Genomic DNA, 20,587 nt, shown 5'->3' with positions numbered 1-20,587 from the left:
AACAAGCCCACAGTTCATATCCTACCAAGAAGGACTAAGAAATTAGATCTGTTCTTAACATTTCATTGGACTTCCCCAAGTGAGCAACTGTCCCCTTTGCATCCCCTGCAGCCTTAAAAATATACCTTAGGTGAGAAACTCTTCAGCACTGGTAATTCTTTTTTTTTCTGTGTCCACAGACATCAGTGTATAAAAGCTGTATATTCTACAGAGTATTCAGAACTCTTTTCAGCTAAATACATATAAAATATTCAAGACTTGGAGCACAAGTGTGATGGGAGCAGCTGAGGGACCTGGGGGGGTTCAGCTGGAGAACAGGAGCTGAGGGGAGACCTTCTGATCTCTGAACTGCCTGAAAGGAGCTTGGAGCCAGGGGGGGTCGGGCTCTGCTCCCCAGGAACAAGTGCCAGGAGCAGAGGAAACGGCCTCAAGTTGCCCCAGGGGAGGCTGAGGTTGGATCTTGGAACAATTTCTTCCCCAAAGGGCTGTGGGGCATTGGAACAGGCTGCCCAGGGCAGTGCTGGAGTCACCAGCCCTGGAGGGGAAAGTCTTCTCCAAGCTTTTATAAAGCTGCTAACCGCGAAGTGGTTGAAACCTACCATCTTACAGATTTCTGTTTGGTCATCCGTCACAAATGCTTTAACAAGATCATCTTTCTTTGCCACCTGGCCTTTGAAAATGTTGACAAACACTCTGTGTGTCTGCAGGACCTCATCAAAATCTTTCTCCCTAGAGATTAGGGCACGGTTAGAAAATTTGTGAAGTCAACAATATAAAAAAGAACATGAGTTTTTAGCAAGGAGGAACAACCTGTGCTGCCAACGAGCCTGGAAACTTCTACTCCTGAGATGTAACTCCCCAGGAAAGCGCAGGGCACTGCCCTGTGCCCAAGGGCGCTCCGCGTACCCGGATTCACACAGATCCCACCACCTTCCTGGGCTGGAGAGCCGCGTACCACAAAAGCTCCCCGGCTCCACAGCCAGGCCCCACCTGGGCCTCTCCCCTGCCACAGCTGGGTGCCCACACGGGGCTGCCCCACAAAACTGGGTCATAGAATCACAGAATGTGCTGACTTGGAAGGCACCTACACGGATCACAGAATAGTTTGGCTTGAAAGGGGCCTTCCCAGCTCCCCCAGTGCCACCAGGATCACGGAGTCCAACTCCCGTCCCTGCACAGGAAACCCCACAGGTCACCTCGTGTGCCTGAGGACATTGTCCAGTCTCTCCTTGAACACTGCCAGGCTTGGGGCCGTGACACATCCCTGGGAGCCTGTTCAGTGTCCAGCACGTCTGGGTGAAGAACCTTTTCCTCATGTCCCACTGACCCTCCCTGGCACATCTTCTGCCATTCCCCGGGCTCTGTCACTGTCACAGAGAAGAGCTCAGCCCTGCCCCTCCTGCTCCTGCTGAGGAACCTGCAGCCCATGAGCTCTGCCCTCAGTCTGCTCTGCTCCAGCTGAACAAACCCAGGGACTTCAGCCGCTGCTCATCCGGCTTCCCCTCCAAACCTTCACCAGCTTCGCAGCCTCCTCTGGACACGCTGCAGTAGCTTTGTCTCCTTTGTCCCCAGCCTTGCACACAGTGGATGCTCCAGGTGAGGCCGCCCCAGCGCAGAGTAGAGCGGGACAATCCCCCCCTGCCCGCCTGGCCGTGCTGTGCTGGGTGCACCAGGACACGGGGCCCTCTTGGCTCCAGGGACACCGGTGGCTCACGTTCAACTTGCCGTCCACCAGAACCCCCGATCCCTCTCCATGGAGCTGCTCTCCAGCACCTTGTCCCCCAGTCTGTCTGTACAGCCGGGGTTGGCTCAGGTGCAGGATCCGGCACTTGCTCTTGTTGAACTTCATGTGCTTGGTGATTGCCCAGCTCTGCAATTTGTCCCGGTCCCTCTGCAGGGCCCCTCTGCTCTTCAGAGTGTCCAAGGGAGGTCCACACAAGCCCCCCCCAGCCGGGCCCCACACGGGCCTGCGCCCCACACGGGCCTGCGCCCCACACGGGCCTGCGCCCCACACGGGCCTGCGCCCCACACGGGTCGGCCGGCCGGCCTCCCTCCCGCCCTCGGGCAGGCCCCGGGCCGGCACTCACGCTCCGCTGCGCCATCCCATGGCCTTGTTGCGGTAACAGGCGATCCCGAAGCGCTTCCCGGCGCTTTCCCCCTGGTTGGTGGGGGTGAAGACGGACACGGCGCCGGCCGCCGCTGCGCCACGGCCGAGGGGCCGCCTCACGCTGCCTTCCCATTGGTGGCCGCCGCCCCCAGGAGCGCCAGCAAGAACCGTCCGGCGGGAAACGGTGGCCGGAAGGGGCGGGGGTCTGGGGAGCTTGCGGTGTATGGGGGGAGGAATAACCGTGAGGGGCGTGAACCTGTGAGGACTGTGGGGGGTGACCGTAGGGTTTGGGCTAAATAACTCTGAGGGCCAGTGGTAATAACGGGGCGGGGGAAGGGGTGTGTGTGAGGGGCGGAGTAATGACCATGAGAGGAGGGTGGGTGTGGGGGGTTGATAGCGGCGGGGTGAGTGATAACCCCGGAGGGGTGTGTGTGGGGTAATAACTGTGTGTGAAGGTAATAACTGGGCTGGGGGGGCGGGGGGTGTGAGGGAGGGAAGAGTAATAACCCTTGGGGGCAATAATTGTGGGGAGGGGAGAAGTGTGTGGGGGTAATAACTGGGGGGGCTGTGAGGGGTGGGTGTGGGTAATAACTATGGAGGGGGCAATAACTGTGTGTGTGAATAATAGCCATGGGGGGGTGGGTGATAGCTGTAGGGTGGGGGGTGATAACTGGGGGTGTAATGATGTTGAGGTGGGGAGAGTGTGTGTGTGTGGGGGTAATAACTGGGAGTGTGTGTGTGTGAGGGGGGAAGGGTAATAACCACGGGGCGGGAAAATGTGTGTGTGTGTGTGTGGGGGGGTGATATCTGGGGGTATGTGAAGGGGTAATAACTGGGGGGGGTGGTTCTGAGGCAGTTACTGGGGTGTGGGATGTGGGGGTCAGTGTGAGGGGTTTGTATGGGGGGTTAGAGGGGTGGGTGAACACGGGAGGGATGGGCTGGGGGTGCAGGATGGCGCGTGCTGGGGTGGGCACAGGGTGTGGGGTACTTGGGCTGCTGCAGGTTTCTGGAGCCCCCTGGAGGGGTAAAACCCACCCCTGTGGGCTGCCCACATAAACCAGTCGTGCTGGAGGCACAGGATGAGCTGCTGAACGGGCCTGGGAGCCCCTCGGCTCTTTTCTTTTTTGGGGTTCAGTATTAATTGTGGAGGGGTGAGGGGGAAAGAAGCTTTTTTAGCATTAGTAACAGCCCAGGGGAAAAATAAGTTAGCAAAGCTTCCAGCCTCTTGGAAATGCTCGGTTTCTGAGCTCGTCTCACGTCTGCAGAAACAAGATCCAAGAGGACTGTGGATAACAGCAGGAGGGTGTCATCTGCGTTCCTCAGTCCATCAGTGTTGCAAACAAACCTTATTTAAACTCTTAAATGCTTTTTTTTTTTCTGAGCTAGGTAGTGTCGGTGACTGCACAGGTGCACTCCTGGCTGCAGCGTTATGTACCCTGAATTTTTAAGTTGGTTCAGAACAGTGTGGGTTGTTCTGAACCAACCGTCACCCACATGATAGAATTCTGACAAAGTACTTTGAAGGTTTCCAGGTTTCAGTCTGGCCTTGAAAGTCTGGGTCGAAGCTGTTGTTGTAACCAGTGTGGTGTCTCATGTACACAAGCAAGGGCTGTGTTCGGCAGCAGCCTCTGTGGCAGTGATTTCTCCCCTGACATGGAGCTTTTTAGCTCCAGAGATCTGCCTGTGTCAGGTCCGCGCAAAACTAAGGCCAGCGAACGTTTTGCAAGGACTCTTTACTTTCAGGCACTTGCACAGCACAAAAGTATTTTCTGCCTTTCCTTAGAACAGAACCTGTATGATTATTTTTCTTGTGTGCTTACACTGAATTCATCCTGTAGGAATCTGCTTTCGCTAAATCTGTTATTTATTCCAGATCTAGATGTCTCAATGGATACGTGGAACTTCTTCTATACTTCCCTGGTGTCCTTATGGCTGCACAGACTTTACGTTGATTCTGTTGTTGCTGTTGGTGAGGCGTGGAATGACCTTACAACCCTTGAGGTTATAAGGAAGGTATGTATTTAGGTACGATGCCGGACACACGGGGAATCATTTCACCTAATACGTGTGTAAAATTACAGTAGCTGTGAGCTTGGTTAAATGCAGTAAAGCGTTACATATTCACGGAAGTTTTAGGAACACCTGTACATATTCATAACCTGTCCCCGAGAAGGCGGTTCTTATTGCAATGAGTTCAGGAGACCATTTCCAGAGTCTCCGGCTCCTCCTGGTTGCAGCTGCGCAGTGATCGTGACCCCGGGTCCTCTTCTCTGTACCCGATCACCTTTGGTCCAGTGTGATGAGTTGGTTGGGTCTCAGACTGCTGAGTTGGTTAAAACTGTGTCCAAGTTTCTGTAATCTAGTTCACCCAAGGATGCACCCGAGGATTGTGATCTTTGCAAGGCGTCAGTGAAGTCCTGTTTTTCGTACAATAAGTTACACAGAGTTAAGCAAGGCTAGGCAATAGTGATGTGGGTTAAAGGGTTAGCTCTCTAAGTGTCTTTAGTGATGTGGGGTAGGGTTAGTTCCTTAAGTGTCAAGTGTTAATTAGTTAATTGTCAGTTCCCTGTATCATTCCCCCCTTTGCTAAGAGGTTAGTAAATTCTTTTACTAATGTGATGATTGTCTATGTTTTCTCTGGCCGCAGGTAAGAAGGCTACTTCTACCTGAGAAAACCCATCTCTATCCTTCAACAGATTTTTAATGTTAATGCAAAAGTCAGGCTCCTGGTGTTTGTCTTCTGCGCTGCTGAGCTCTTTGGGGGCAGCTGACAGCCATGTGGCTGGTGCTCCGGCAGGAATGGCATCTTCTGGGCTGCGACGGGAGCTTGCGTTCTTTGGCGTGGTGACCCCGCTCACTGCAGCTGTAGCATTTGTCTTCTCTTTCGGGTTTCTTCTTGCTGAGGTAGGAAGTGCCGTTTGGGTTGGTCACCCAGAAGGACCAAAGGGACCAAAAGGTTACCCAGAAGGTCCAGAAGGACCAAAACATGTCAGGGTGGACATAACCTAATTTCTTTGATAGAATTTCAGAAAGGTTTTGGTTAATTACTACAAATGTAAAGCTTTCTTCTGCGGAAGTGGGCAATGTAATATATACACTCTGATGGTTTTGATTCCAAAGCACCAATTTAAAGCGTTCCCCCATGGTTTTATTCAGATCTTGCTCATGGCAATTTTCGTCCCATCCGTGTGCTAGGGTTATGACCGTAAGAAACGGCATTTTCCAGGTTGCGCCTGGGTTACCCTTCGTGGTGCTTTGCAGACTTTCTTCACTCTAGAATGATGGATTCGGGCATTCCGTTCTTTAATCTTGGTAGCAGTGAAGGATGCCAGGAGGACTTGAAATGGGCTTCCTGTTGTGATTCCAAAGTCCTTTTCTGCAAGAGACTTCACAGACACATAATCGCCCAATTGGATGTTATGTACTGGCCCATCCAGACCCCTACTCCAAGTTCCAAACACTCTTCCCAATTTTGTTAAGTTGTTTACGCAATATAACCATATAAAAAGTCATAATTTCATCCCCTTCTTGTGCAGACATCCCCTTCTGTACACTATAGGGTCTCCCATCCAGGATTTCAAAAGGATTTAACCCTTCTTTGCCCTTGGCCTTGTTCATATGCAAGAGGGACAAAGGTGAAGATTGAGACCAAGCCAAATTTGCCTCCTGCCCCAGATTTACAATTTGTTGTTCAATTAGATGACTCACTTCATCTTTTTTTTTTTCTTTCTACCTGGCCACTGGAGGAAGAATGATAAGGTGTATGTAGTTGCCAGTCTATTCTCAAGTGCTGACTGATTTGCTGTACAATTTTTGATTTAAAATGTGGCCCTTTATCAGAGGATATATCAGCTGGAACACCAAGCCTTGGTATTGTTTCTTGTGCTCATGTTTTAGTTACCTCCCGAGCTTTTGCTGTTCTGGTAGGGAGTGCTTCTGGCCAACCTGAAAAGGTATCAGTTAGTACCAACCAATATCAGCACCCCCCTTTTCTTGGGAGTTCCGAAAAATCAATTTACCATTATTGCCCAGGTCCGTTTCCTTTCCCAATTTGACCCATTTCTAGCTTAGGTATATTCTTAGGATTAGTCTGGAGGCAAAGAGCGCGTTGCTGTGTCACCTGTCTTACAGTAGTGTACCAATTTGTAGTTACTATTTTTGATCAAATGTTCGTATAATGTTTCTGCTACTAAAGGGCAAACTAAATAGGAGGTAACAATAAGTTTTCTCTTGTGGGGCGTGAGCCCACCCTTCCTCATGATATGATTCCTCTAAATCTATACTAAGTTTCTGGTCTTCCTTAGTATATTCTGGCTTACCTTCTGAAATAACCTGCCCGTCGGGGACTAGGGCACTTTCCACTTTTACCTTTTGCTTAGGCACCAGTTTTGCCTCCCTGTCCACCAGCTCATTTCCTTTTTTCCAATTCCGAGCTCGCTTTCTGGTGCGCCTGGATATGCATGATTGCCACCTTCTTAGGAAGTTGAGCTGCCGATATTTCTCCTGCACGTTTGATATGTGTGCCTTGAGAGTTCAAGAGTCCTTCTTCTTTCCAAATTGTTCCGTGCACGACCCTGAAAGCATACTTAGAGTCCATATAAACGTTCACAGTTTTACCTTCGGCTAGTTCCAGAGCACAGGTAAGGGCGATTATTTCTGCCTTTTGTGCTGAAGTACTTTCAGACAGAGGTCCAGATTCCATCACTTCATGGCTAGTAGTTATAGCATAACCAGCGTGCCTTTCACCGTTCAGGATATTGCTGCTTTCGTCCGTAAGGCAGTTCTCAGTGTTCTCCATAATCCTATGTCCTTTAGATCTGCTTGGCTGGATTATGTTGTTTCAATGGTTTCCAGGCAATTATGATGAACTGGTTTTCCAATGTTGTCACTGAGGAAAGAAGCTGGCTTGACAGTGTTAGTGAGGATGATTTAGCTTGATATTTGAGAAATCTTTGTGGGGAAAGCCAACGTCCCCCTTTTTCTTTTAGAACTGTAGGCACCGTGTGGGATACCAGCACAACCATTTTCTGACCCCTGGTAAATTTCCGGGCCTCCTGTATGTTCAGTACCGCTGCAGCAACTGCCCGCGGGCATCCCGGCCACCCTTTTGCAGTTGCATCTAATTGTCTGGAGAAATAGGCCGCTGCTCGTCGGTACGGGCCAAGATCCTGTGCCAGTGTACCCAAGGCTATTCCCTGCTTCTCGTGAGAGAATAGAAAAAATGGTTTACTCACACCTGGGAGTCCTAGAGCAGGCGCTGTCAAAGCCTTACCAAGTTCTTCAAAGGCTCGTGTAGCTCCTTTATTCCATTGCAGGTGTTCCTGATCTGTGGCTGCTGGCACATACAGTGGCTTGACAAACAATCCATAATTATAAATCCACAACCGGCACCACTCTGTCATGCCCAAGAAGGGTCCGTAATTCTTTTACAGTTTGAGGCTTTGATGTTTGGCATACGGCCTCCTTTCGAGCCTGGCCCAGGGTCCTCTGCCCTACGCTGATTTCATAGCCCAAATGAGTTACTCATGAGTTGCTGTATCATCTGGGCTGTCTTCTGTGATACCTGGTATCCTTGGAGCCCCCAAAGTTCAATAAGCTTACAGTTCAGGTTATGCATGTCTTCTGTGTCCTGGTAGCGATCATCCACATATTGTTGCATCTGTCCTTCATCAGATGGGGCTTCCCAAGATTCAAGATCTTTAGCGAGCTGATTTCCTAGTACTGTTGGGCTGTTTTTAAATCCTTGTGGCAACACCATCCAGGTGAGCTGGGTTTTACATAAATATTGTCTGGCTGGCTTCACGGAGAGAGAGGCAAAAAGGCATCTTTCAAATCTAAAACAGTAAGCCAAATCAAATTAGAGTTAATACAGTCAGAAAGGTGTTTGCTACCACTGGGTAGAGGTCCTTTATTATTCTGTTTATAACCTGACTTGTATTAATTTCTCTATTACTGGCCAAATTCCTTCTCCCAAAAAGGTTGGAAGGAATTGGACATATATAGAAATTTATCAATACCTACTTGTTTACCCAATTTGTATTTCAAAGGTTCACAAAAATATGCCCGTTCACTTTGGCCAGTGACTCCCTTTACCTACTATGTAATTGTTACTTGTTGTCAATCCACCAAAAATTCCACTTGTTTCTGTTCATTCCAGGTTCCCATCAGTCTTTTTCAAAACTTGCTACTGTCTGTTTCTCTCTCTGCCTACTTCCTCTGTACCTTCCCCAACGTTCATTTTCCCAACATATATACTGACCTCTCTCTAAAGGCTTTCAAAGCCTTCCAACCTCTTCAGTTCCATACTTACTTATCCTTTCAAGAATCTTCCTTGTCCCTGTTACTGAATACTCTCCAAGCTTCATCTAACAACCTTTCCAAATTTCTACTTTCTGTTGCCCTCAGTTTCTACAACTTCTCCAGGGGAGAAGGTCAATTCCCTGTATCATTGGGATCAGCATTTGGATCATCGTTCAGTTCCTCACCACCAAAACCAGAAAGAAGGCAAGGGAAGATGGAAGTGCTTTTGTCCAAGAAGGCCCCGAAATCTGCGTGTGGAGGCGAGTGGCTGCCGGGTGACGGTCCCCACTGGTGCAGTGACACGTGCTGCCCCACTGTGGGCCCCCCCGTGGGTCACTGCGGAGCCCAGGTGTGGTCGTGTAGGAAACGATCACCTTGCCAATAGAACAGGCCCAGGCAGGATCTCTCAGCAAAGCACATTTTGTTAATGATTTTGCAAGACCGGGTGTTCTCCCTAAAGGCAGGCACGCATAATAGGGCAAAAAGCCCCCGTTTATATCCCCCCAAACCCTGGGTGCAATTTCCCTCCCCTGTTGCCCACTGGTCGGTTCTTCAGGGTTTACAGAGCACCCGACACCTGCCTCAGTTTACGTATTTCATTCATCTAATCCGAACAACACCCTTTCCCTTATTGATCTATTTAAAAATGGGTTCCTGGCTCTTTGGCCGTCCTTCCCTCTAGATTAACTTGTAAATACAGGTGTCAGTTTGCATTCTGGGATTAGTTTGAAGAGATTTTGTTTTACATTCAGGATTCACAGTCTGATGTGTCTCGGTCCCTTCCCTCGCTGGGGTCAGGTGCCAGCTCCCCAGTTTTGTGAAAACAACGTTTCTTCCTTGAACGTTCCTTACAGTTCAGTGCACCTGAGGGTTATAATCCGCAGCCTGGACGGTCTCATGTTTGTGGGTGACTCGGTGCCCTCGTTGCTCTGATGTTGGAGCAGCTCTCTGCTGAACGCTTCTCCCGTCGTTACTGAGAGATCGTGTCAGCCTGGGTTGCTCTGTCACTGCAAATCAATCACTCTACTTGTGCTGGAGTTCTCGGGTTCCTCTTTCCATTGATGTTACTGATGAGGTTGGGCTGGTTTTAGGACGGGAGTGGGATTAGGCTGTTCAGGATGGTAAAAGCTCCTTGCGCAGGTGAGCAAAGTTCTGCTGCGCGAGTTGGGAGGTTCCTGCGTTCAGCTGGATCCGGCTGCGTGTGACCTGAGTTTATTGGAGCGTGGCCTAGTTCAGAGACGTGGTTGTGTCTTTCTCTGGGTGTGAGAAGCTAAAATGCTTTGATAGCCTCATTTAATTAGTGCTGAGAGTCTGTTCACAGGATAGGTGTTTTAAGTGGTTTTGGGAGAATGGGGTTAACATCACTTTGAAAAGGGATTGAATGAGAAGTGGTGCTTGTTTCTTAGGGTGAAAAATCCAATGGGAATCCAGCTTCTTCTGAAGGAATAGAAGACAAACTCGTAAATGGATCAGCCACCCTGGAGGCAAAGTAAAGATTTTCTATGGGTCTCAGACTGGCACAGCAAAGGTATCAGTTACTTTTTTTTTTCCCCACCTACATGAAGTAATTTGAAATATTGAGACTCAAGTCTGTTGCTTGCCTTAGAAGTATTGCACAGTGTAAACATCAGAAAGTTCATTAGCTCATGAGAAGTCATTGCCCAACATGAAAGATAACGTAAAATTATGTAAAAATAACATTTTTTTCTACTTGCTTTAAATGGCGCATGCAGTAGAGACATTGATGATGAAGTTTAAAGTTTACTCTTGCCGTACCCGTAGTTGTGAGCGGGTCTTCTCAGAGACAAGTACTGGTTTAGGTGCTTTTGAAAAAAATGGTGTGTGTAAATGTGAAATCATTAGTCATTAAAATTCATGTCACTCTCTTCTTGCAGCCAATATACTTGATTTTTTTTTTTCTTAACATGAGGAATTCTAGGTCCAGTGTCCAGTTCTCGGATGTCTTTGTTCTTTCTGTTGTGGGAGGTGTCTTGTGACTGGGCGTGTGGGGGGTTGTTTGGTCGCTACCATGCTTGGGTTGAAGCAATTGATAAATTCCTATTTTTTTTTTTTTTTGGAGGTTTGCCAGAGGTCTGGCTGAAGCCGTTATTTCACTTTGTTTGCCTGTGGAAGTCATCAGCATGGGAGATTATGATCCAGAGGAGGTAAGTACCTTATAAATATGACTAATAAAGAAAAGCTTTTCCTTGTGTTGCGAAGGCTCTTTTCCCCTTGTATTTCTCTCCTATTATTCTGGAAATTCCCATGCTGTGTGTTAAAAATCGCTTCCCTTCTGTATAAGTGTAGCCCATCAACCCTCAGCAGAAAACACCTAAATTTTGAATATTCCTAGGAGAGGATTGCCTAGAGTATTTTGATGGTGACAGTGACTTGGTATGAGCTGGTTCTGTAACTCAGGTGTGAGTTCAGTGAGAGCGGTTGCACCAGGTCCCTCTGTTCTGTCTCTGTATCCCCAGGGAAGGGTTCAAAGCCAGAACAAGCAGATGGTGACAATTTGCAGCCTTCACAGGCTCATAAGCTAAAAACTCCTTGCTGGTCATATTTAGATGGAGTAATCCTTGAGGCATTTTTCTTCTGTGAATATTGATAGTTGTTTTTTTGAATCAGTGAGAAACTTGATTGCTGCAAGAGTCTGCTCAAGAAGCTGTCGATTGGGGTGGGGAAGGGAGATGTTCTGTTCTCTTGTACCACCTCTGTGAAGCAGCAGACAGACAGTTTGATCTCTCCTGGCTAATTTAAGGCGTCTCTGCAGGGGGGATGGCCGTTCGCCACTGTTGGGGTTATCACCTGCAGCATCCCACACCAAAATCCCACTTAGAAAAAACCTCATCTTTTAACTTCTTCCAACTCCCCATGTGTTCCAGTTGTCTTACTAATGGGAAGCGTTCTGAGAAATGCACCGATCTCTTCTATTCTCTTGATATTATTAGACAACCGGCAGGAACGTTTGTGTGTTCTTGGTAGCTACGTACACTGACGGGCAGCCAACCGAGAGTGCAGCGTGGTTCTGCAAGGGGTTAGAAGAGGCAGCGCGTGACTTTCGCTTTGGGAAAACGTATCTGAAAGGCCTGAGATACGCTGTGTTTGGCTTGGGAAATGCGGTTTATGTCGATCATTACAACACTGTAAGTATCTGCTCTGCACCTTTCTGAAGTTGCTGCTCCGCTGAAAGGCTGAGCTTCCCAAAATGCTCCAAAACTGAATGATAACTGGTAGCTTGTGTGAGATTTGCAGCCTTTGTGTGGACTGGGTTTAGGGCACAGGCAGTGCAGTTTTGAAGCAAGTGTGCTGCCCCTTGAAATGGGAAAGGAGGTTGTTAGCCAATCTTGCAGCCTGAGAAAATGCTGATTCCCTTTCCATCAGTGTTCAGTCTTGCATAAAAATACAAATACAGCACAAACTAAGTGCCTGCAAGCAACACAGAGCTGGAGAGAGGCTGATGGTTCAGGTATTTGGCTGGGTTCTATTTGCAGTGCTTCCATTTTGCTGTGTGAACGCTTTAGTAATTTAATCTGTTCAGGTAGGTGTCAGGAACTAAAATGCAGATAGAAGCACTTTTCATATTAGTGTCTCCTGTGGTGATCAGTAGGTACAGCCTAACACGTTCTTATTTGTTTCTGCAGTTGCTTGTAGCTGCTTGAAACAGTTCCTGCTGGGCTCAAAGTTTGGGTGGTGGGTTTTTTGTGTGGTTTTCTTTTTCCCAGGAAGTACATTTAAATCTTTCTTCAGCCTTAGAGGGAGGCTCAAGCTGCTGTTCTCATAGGAAAGATGACTGGGGGAAAAAAAGGCACTCAACCAAAACCAAAATGGGCCCAAACAAACAAAACAACCAAAAAAAAAAACCAAACTAAAACCAAGAGCAGCAAAAACCCCAAACAAACCCCCAGTGTGACTCCACAGATATTCCTTCAGTGTCCTCTTATTTTATGGGTACAAAAATATTGATTGTCTTTTAGACTTCCCTGCTGCTGTAAAGTCAGCACAGACCTGTGCTCTGGTGGGTTGTTCACCATCGTTAGTTTTAACCGCTCCTTGATTTGCCAAATGATTTATTGGGAGCGATAGCTGGATATGAGGCTGGGCTGTGGTGGGCGCTGGAGGAACCCAGATGTCCTTTCGTGGGGAGAGTAGATGGGTGTGAGGGGAAAGCCCAGGGTCCCGTTGCTCTGGCCCTGGCAGGGGAGCTGGGACCGGGAAACTGGTTCTTCTGTGACACAACCTGTTCTCGAGTCCCATCCTGTGGTTTTATTTGGATTTTTCTTTTCTGCTTGCTTTGCAGCCCAAACGTGAACTGCGTGCGCTCTTGTGTCTTCCCAACCTCCCCGTGGGGACCCTTTGAGGGGATTTTGTCTTGCTGGTCTTTTTCTTGGGTGCAGTGTCCAAGAGCAGTTGGAAGATGGTTTTTGGAGGTGGCTGGTTAGTTCTGTTTTCTTAGGATTGTTCTGGCGGATGGTGATGGGTTTTAAATCTAAAATCTCTTGGCAAAAGTTTGGCCTCAAACTTCAGGTAAGGGCAGAGAACTCATCAGTCAAGTGTGATACAGATGATAGTGATGTCCTCACACTATCTATGGAGTATCTCTCATTTATTTTATGTGGATAGTGGTGATACACTTCAATAATCATTGTAGATTCTGTTCTCCAAATAAGGAAATATGTGACATCTTCATAGGTCTTCCGAATTCTTCTGTGGGCAATCTAACAGCACAGGTGCGTGACACAGCTGCTGTTAATGGACAAAATGGCCTGAGAAGATGATCTGCCAGTGTCTATTAGTTTCAGAATGCTTTTATTATAGCAATAGGTTTTTTTCATTCAAATTAGTTGCTAAAAGAGTAACAGTTCCTCCAGAATCTAATTCAAGAATTCAAGGGAGCAGCCTGGGATGGCGAAGCCAATGTAGGAATTAGTGAATCTACTTGGGCTGAGGGACGGATGTCTCTTCTCCATCTCACCTGGGTGAGAGGAGCTCTCAAGAACTTGCAGGTAGATTTGGGGGAGGGATTGAAATGGGATGAGCTGCCGTGTGGTCGATACCCATGGCCTCACTTCCATAAGACACGGTTTGCCGTGGTTGCCACTAGTGGAGGTCACCAATGTGAGATCTTCATGGCAGATGTTTTGCGACAGGCTCAGCAAGCGTTCTGACTTACCACGGGGCTTATTGTGAAAGGTCCAGGATTTTGGTTTTTCTTCAGTACTAGTTGATGGAGGTGAAAGTATCATCTAGATCTTTTACTTAGGTGACACATCTTACCGTCTTTGGTGGAGCAATTTGAATCCCAGAATGTCCAGTAAGAGGAAGATTGATGTGGAAGGAAGGCGATTTATTGATAGATGGGAAAGCAAATACGTGTTTGTGTTTCAGGGAGGAAAAGCCAGTATGTCTTTTGTGTTACGAGACAGAGTCGGCGATAAAGGAGCACGATGCACATAACAAACACAAGCCCTGTGGGCCAAATCCTCAATTTGAATGCAACTGCGGGGCTGCTGTGGCCTCCGGTGAAAATGTTCGACACCCCATCATAGGCTTAGTTTGACAAGAAATTATGCGCTTATGTATTGGAAATTTTTGTTATTCCTGTTGTCCCCTGCTGCAAAGCAGAAGGGGCTCTTGGATTAAAATGGGCATCTGGGTTTAGGCAAAAAGCCAGATCCTAACAATTTGTTAGCTCTTTTCTGCTCAGCTGTTGAGGTTGGTATTTCTTACAGCTCCTGGCATTCCCAGCCCTGAACTCTGCCAGTCCCGTTTTCTTGACACCAGGTTCGGCTTGGCTTGCCTGCTGAAGCAGCTGCATTTTTCACTGACCTTAGCAGGCTTTTACTACGTGTTAAAAATGTCCAAGGTGTTCTTAGTTTCCTGTATGACGAGAAGGATCTGAAGCAGCATCACGGAAAGACCAAGCTTTCCATCCATTTTGCGACTGCAGTATTTTTGCGTGTCAAGTAGAGCCCTGTAATATCCCCTCTCGTGTTCTCACTCCTGCTTTCAGTTCACGGAAGCAAACCCTTCCACAAATCTCAAGCCTTTTATACTTTTCAACAGCGCTTTCTTTTCTTTTAAGGGAAAGAGGAAGCCTAAAGAATAGCTCTTGGTGGCCTTTCAAGGGTTTCTCAAAGACTGAGCAGCCCTAGGAATGAAACTGGAGTTTTCTCCTGTCGCACTTGGGCAAACTGAAAAATTCCGCTGCCCGGATTCCACTTCTATTCTGGTATAAAACGCTGAAATAATTTGAACAGGTTCCTTTCACCAACAGTGACATTTTCTCGCTTTAGTCAGAACATTCTTTTGGGTGGTGGCTCAAGTGCAGCAATTGTGTTCCAGCCAATGCTCCTGAAGTCGGTGGTGATGGATTTGCCGCTGTGTCTGACCTTCGGCTCCGGCACACTCCTGTAAAACAGCGGGAAACTGGGACGTTTTTTCCCCCTGTAAAGATCTCCTGCTGTGAAGCTCCCTTTTCTGCACCGAAATGTTTCAGCTTTAACAGACAATCATTGCTTCCAACCCCAGGGCTTTTGTGGAGGTTGCTTGGTAGACCCACACTGATTTGCCAGCTGTGTATTTCCCTCCTCAGAAGAAAAGCCCTCTGGAGGTCGTTGAGGAGTTTGTGAAGCACAATGTGACATCAGATGGGCTATAACCGAGCTCATGGTGGCTGCATTTTTGGAGGAGGATGGCTGAGTCTTTCTTGTGACTTCTGGGCATTTTTCAACCACTGCTCTACTTCATTCCTTTGTAATTATGCCTTTTTGTGTATGCTTTCCAAGCCTTTTCTTGCAATGAGTTTTTGGTGGTGTAGAGATCTGTGCCGGAAGGTGTCTTTGGGTTTTCTTCTGGACTTTTTGCCATGTTGGGATGCTCAGCAACCTGGTCCAGTGGAAGGTGTCCCTGCCCATGGCTGGGGGGTGGACACTAGATGATTTTTAAGGTCCCTTCCATCCCAAACCACTTCATGAGGGACCTGGGGGGGTTCAGCTGGAGAACAGGAGCTGAGGGGAGACCTTCTGATCTCTGAACTGCCTGAAAGGAGCTTGGAGCCAGGGGGGTCGGGCTCTGCTCCCCAGGAACAAGCGCCAGGAGCAGAGGAAACGGCCTCAAGTTGCACCGGGGAGGCTGAGGTTGGATGTGGGGAACAATTTCTTCCCCAAAGGGCTGTGGGGCATTGGAGCAGGCTGCCCAGGGCAGTGCTGGAGTCACCATCCCTGGAGGGGTTTAAAAGGTGTTTAAATGAGGTTCTCAGGGACATGGGGCAGTGCCAGGCGTGGGTTATGGTTGGATTCCCTGATCTTGAGGGGCTTTTCCAACCAAAATGATTCTATGACTATTGACCTGCTGCAGGTGAAATGGGTTTTCAGCTGCTGGATTTTCCATATGCACTGCAGCTGCCTGTCTTCTCAGATCTCTACTGAGGAGGAAGACTTAAAGGTTAATTTTGACACTCATCTCAAGTCTCACATCATGCACACCTTAAGCTTGATGTAAAGCAGAACTGAAGCTTTCTCTGCTTGTTGTTTCTTTTTTAGACCCTGTGGTTGGGGTGTTACAGCCTCTGTGTGGCTGTGAGCTGTGCTGGTCATTTGATTTGGTGCAGGGAGACAGGAATTCCATACCCACGCTCCTCTCTACTGGTTGCATGTCAGCACAGCTTACTAATCCTCCAGCCAGGACTAGCTGTACGCTTTCTGCTTTAAACCACGTTTGCAGATTCTTAGTCACGCAAGACTGAATGTAGAACTGCAGGGACCAGTGACTGGGTAGGATAAACGTTACCTTCTATTAGCAGGTACCACCTGTGCCATTGGAGACGTATGAAGTGATAGTCTGGATCTACTGTTGGCAAAATGTTTTTAATACAAATGTCATGCCTCACCGTTCTTGTCTCGTGTGCACAAAGTTGCAGATAAGGCGGCTGCAATTCTTTTTCTTTTTCTGGATCTCTTCTTTTAGGCTTTTGACACTTGTAGATTCTGCCAATGTTTCCGACCGCTGCAGCTCCCCCAAGATCTCTGAGGAAGAGTCCGAGGAGCCTGTTTGTTCTCTGTGCATCACTTTGGCAAGAAATGCTGCAGTTCAGCCACTTTCCTGGGAACTGGGTATCGTTGTGTTTGCCTGGTTGTGACTGACACATTTTGGCCCCGTGCCAGCCGGCACGTGCGGAGCCAGCATCCAAACAGACTCAGAAAATTGGGGGTATTTGTAAAAAATGTGGCTTGACTCTGCACTGGAGCCCTTCCCCCTCATTCCTGGAAGTGCTACAGCCCTGATAGATGCCAAACAGATGCAGATTTAGCACGTGGCAGCTTTTTTGGAGGGCAGGAAAAGCAGATAATTCGTTGGTGTGGTTCCCTGCAAGGCAGCGATTGTGCAGCGTTGAGCTCCTGAGGCTGCTGCATCGGGAGCCAAGGGGAGACAAAACCCGCTTTAGTTACTGCAACATCGCTAAGTCCTAATTCTCCCTAGAAAAATAGACTGAAAAGATCCATTATTGCTCTCAGCTGGTCTTGCTGCGTTTGTAGTGTCTCTTTAGCTTAATTGTCTGTATAGAAATGTGCGAGTGACCAAATGTTTTAATCAATTAGAGCAAGTGTGGGGACTGGGGGTTTCTGGCACTGCTATGGCGCAGTCACCAGGCAAACCTGATTTGATTGTGTTTTCTGGCTGAGTGTCTAAAGCCCAATCAATTATTGCAGAGAGATGGAACAGCTAAATAAGACTTAAATTAATAGGGTTTATTATTTTTGCGCCTGAGGAGGCGGCAAACCAGACAGAGTGAGATATCCTGTAAAGAAATTGGTTCATATTTCTTCTTCTGTAACTTTCTGGTGTTTATACCTGTACTTGGATGTTCAGCTCTAACTTACAGGCAACAGCTGAAGTTCTGTTCGGATGAGCTGAATAAGTGTGTGGCCAAAAGCCAGCAATCACAGTAAGCCCTGCAAAATGAAGAGATGAGTAACAGGAGGGCTAATTAAAGAGGTCTTTTAAAAAAAAATGAAGAAGAAACTGAAAACATAGATTAAAACAAAAGTTTCTTCTCATTAAGTAACTTGACTCAAGGGCCTAAATTCTTCAGGGAAATATAAATTTTATGATATTAAAGGAGTGGACACTGCAGGTTTGTGAAACTCAGGACCTGAGCCTGAAAGTTCAGAGTCTCTGTCCATCTCCAGCCACCAGTCCTTGTTCTGCTGAGTTAATAATCTCTTCTCCCAGTGTTTCAATCTGCTTATTTTTTGTTTCCAGAATTAATACATTGTGACCCAAGCTTCCTTGTTTCCTTCCGATTAGATTATTTGCTGGTTTCTTGACCTTTGGGCCTGCCTGTCTTCCAGGAGCTCTTGAAATAACCCTCTAGATGGGGTGAGGGACAGGACATGAGAGAATACACCTAATTCATGCCCCTGTGAATGGTAAAAGTGAAGTCTTGGTGCCTTTCTGTGCTGCTCTGCCAGCACTGTAACAACCTGAGGCTTTTCTAGGAGGAAATGTGAAGGTGGTCGGTGGGGTGAGATGGGTGCGGACCCTGGTGAGCGGCTCAGCCGGGTGTGTATGTGTGTGGGTTTAACCATCCAAGTGAAAACATTGCATTTAGATTCAATATCTCTGACCTGTCCTCTCCCTACTCCTGTCTGGGCTCTTCCTTGTTAGCCCTTTTGGATGTCCTTTGTTAGTTTTATCTGATTTTCTGCCTTGACCTTTCTGATTATGACCCTGTCTTCTTGTGCTTTTCCTTTTATTTTCAGCTGGAGGATCACAAGGGTGCAGAAGAGCCTGTGATTCTGCCAGATTGGTTTCTTGTTACGCTTGCGATCTTCGCTTTATTATTGGCACCGTTTGCACTGAACAGGGTTTGAAAAACTGCCAGTTGTCCTGAACTCCTTTGCCCTTCAACTCTCCTCCTCTGGGATCTCACCTGTGGTTCAGGGAGGTCTCATTTCTTGAGTTTTCATGTTCATTGTTCTTCTTCTCCTTTCGTGGTCACCACCACCAGCATCTCCCCACCTTCTTGGTCCCCAGCAGGTATCCACGTCAATCACTACATCACTGGAGTCAATGATACTTTATACCTGTGCTGCATTTTCCCTCAAAGTTTCTTCCAAGACTCCACAGCACTAAGCATTGCTCAAGGAACAGAGCAACCATTATAGGAGGGGATAAAGCAAAAGCTGATAAAAATAATACCCAGGGGAGTGGGGAGGGGGATGCGCTGCATCTCTACTAAAAATGAAATATTCTGCGGGCAGCTGGGACAAGTCTCTAATAAAATACGGGCTTACGATCGTGAGACTTCTCTAATAAAAATCTTTGTGGTGTGGGGGGTTTTGAGTGAGATTTTTTGCTTATTTTTGGAAGGGCAGGAATATTGTGCACAGTTATGTGGGACTATGGTGGGTCTGTGGATTCCCTGACGGAGGGCATGGGAACAAAAATTAGCCTTGAAGATATGAAGGCCTACCCATGAGAAAGATGGGAGTGATGGAGTATCCGGAGATGTTAAGGATGTACCCGGGAGGGAGAAGGGAGTAAAAGAGTAACATTGATGACAGCAAAAATAGCCAAAGAGATGTTACTGCTGTAACTTGTAACCAATAGTGAAGAGACACTTGAATTGGTAAAACTGTATAAAAATGCACTTGTGGCAATAAATGGCATCTGCTGCTTTTATCCTCAGAGAACTTGGTCTATGCCATTTGTCCGTCTCAACCGTGACACAGGAGGCTCCATGTGAACATGAGCAGAAACTTGTTTGCTGGGAGGTGCCAGAGCCTGGCCCAGGCTGCCCAGAGCGGGTGTGGAGTCTCCTTCTCTGAGACATCCAAAGCCGCCTGGACCCACCTGTGTGATCTGCTCTGTGACCCTGTGTGAGCAGGGCTGGGCTGGGGATCTGCAGAGCTCCTGCAGCCCAACCACTCTGATTCTGTGACTCCCAAGAGGACCACGTGGTGATCAGGCTGCTGGGGTGGATGGAGTCCATCCTGGGGCTGGCTCCAGGGAAGGGACCGGGGCAGCTGTGGTGCACGAGGAGGAACGATACAGGTTCCCAGGTGTGGTGGATGCACTTGACCCCCTCCAGCCAGCCCAGCGGCAGTTTGGTTCAGACTCCAGAGGAGGGAAAGGCCTGGGCTGCAGCCAGGCCAAGAGCTCCTTCCAGGAGACCCACAGGGAAGCAGAACAGCAGCTGAACACCAATGGGTTGTGGGTGCAGGGGGTCTTGTGCAGACCTTTCCCACTGTCTGCAATTTGACTATGAGCCAACAACTTTATTTTATAAATATGACAGCCTGGATGAGCCTACTTTGAGCTCGCTCTGCTGAATAACCAGCCGTATGGCCATGGTTTTACTGCTCACAGCTCAGTGGATGAGCCCAATTTATGTTTCATAGCAATCGTTTAGCTTAAGCAAATGCATACTAGAAATAACGAATTATCTGGAAGTATAAGGTTGCATGATTTTTAATATACTTGCTGCTTCATGTTACTTAGGAAGCTAAAATCTTTGCTGTAAAAGAAAACTTTGTAACTAATCTTTGCTAAAATCTGGAGCTGTAAAGTTCTGCTCATATTTACCAAAAGCACCTACAAACTACACTGAAGACTTGCAAGATAAGGTCTGGTTCACACTTTGCTGGGAAGAACGGAACTGACTGGGGAAAAAAATAACAATGCAAGGCTAACGTGGAGGCATCACAGACGTCTGCAGAACGGGGCCTGTTTGGCACTTTGCTGAGAAGAAAAGGATTTATTCACACAAACAGTACCCGGAAGGCTATGGACCATAAACAGTGTCTACAGCTGAACTAAACAAAGGCACACGTGATATCAGTGAAAAGACCCAGTGAGAAGCCAGAAGACCCCAAAAGGAAATATTACTCTTATTGTTATCAAATAATTTTGAGATCAATGCTAAAATAATTTTGAGGTGCAGTGCTAAAATGGAGATATTGTCTTGAATAAGTAACTGTGATCCAACTGCATATTTGAACTTGGTACTTGGTTGTCATATCTGAGCTCAGTATTTTAGTTGGCATATATATATATATATGTATTTCGTACCAAAAGAATTTTGTTTGGGGAGATAATTACGAAATGGGAACCGGTTCCGCTGCTAAAATACCACCTTGCTCCCCCTTAGGATGCATCCTTACGCATTAGAGTAAC

At 47.5% G+C, this 20,587-nt stretch overlaps 1 protein-coding gene across 15 annotated transcripts; it reads left to right on the top strand.

Moving 5' to 3' along the window:
• Positions 1-2,340: 2,340 nt before the first annotated feature.
• On the top strand, positions 2,341-19,198 carry LOC139826665 (S-adenosyl-L-methionine-dependent tRNA 4-demethylwyosine synthase TYW1-like). Of its 15 annotated transcripts, none has more exons than XR_011736803.1 (8): positions 2,341-2,381; positions 3,981-4,120; positions 8,513-8,667; positions 9,814-9,935; positions 10,488-10,572; positions 11,359-11,553; positions 12,708-12,844; positions 16,376-17,697. XR_011736803.1 is itself a non-coding variant. In XM_071803017.1 (7 exons), the coding sequence occupies exons 4-7, from the start codon at positions 9,910-9,912 to the stop codon at positions 19,155-19,157; spliced, it is 363 nt and encodes a 120-aa protein (XP_071659118.1). In that variant the 5' UTR covers positions 2,357-2,422; positions 3,981-4,120; positions 8,513-8,667; positions 9,814-9,909; the 3' UTR covers positions 19,158-19,198. The 15 variants fall into 15 exon arrangements, 7 of the variants coding, with proteins under 7 accessions (XP_071659118.1, XP_071659116.1, XP_071659114.1 ...); XR_011736800.1 differs by having other exon boundaries at positions 2,348-2,387; XR_011736797.1 differs by lacking the exon at positions 16,376-17,697 and adding an exon at positions 18,172-18,552 and having other exon boundaries at positions 2,357-2,422.
• The last annotated feature ends 1,389 nt before the right edge of the window (positions 19,199-20,587 follow it).

Source organism: Patagioenas fasciata (assembly GCF_037038585.1).
Source record: "Patagioenas fasciata isolate bPatFas1 chromosome 19 unlocalized genomic scaffold, bPatFas1.hap1 SUPER_19_unloc_2, whole genome shotgun sequence".
NCBI classification, from domain to species: Eukaryota; Metazoa; Chordata; class Aves; order Columbiformes; family Columbidae; genus Patagioenas; species Patagioenas fasciata.
Note: the sequence above shows the minus strand (reverse complement) of the source record. Positions and strands in the feature narration are given on the sequence as shown.

Excerpts from the sequence above, each read along its gene's own strand:
- LOC139826665 (XM_071803015.1), top strand. The coding sequence starts at position 9,910 with ATGGGTCTCAGACTGGCACAGCAAAG. Across the intron at positions 9,936-10,487 it reads CTCAGACTGGCACAGCAAAG|GTTTGCCAGAGGTCTGGCTG; the intron begins GTATCAGTTACT and ends TTTTTTTTGGAG. Across the intron at positions 11,554-18,171 it reads ATGTCGATCATTACAACACT|CTGGAGGATCACAAGGGTGC; the intron begins GTAAGTATCTGC and ends TTTTATTTTCAG.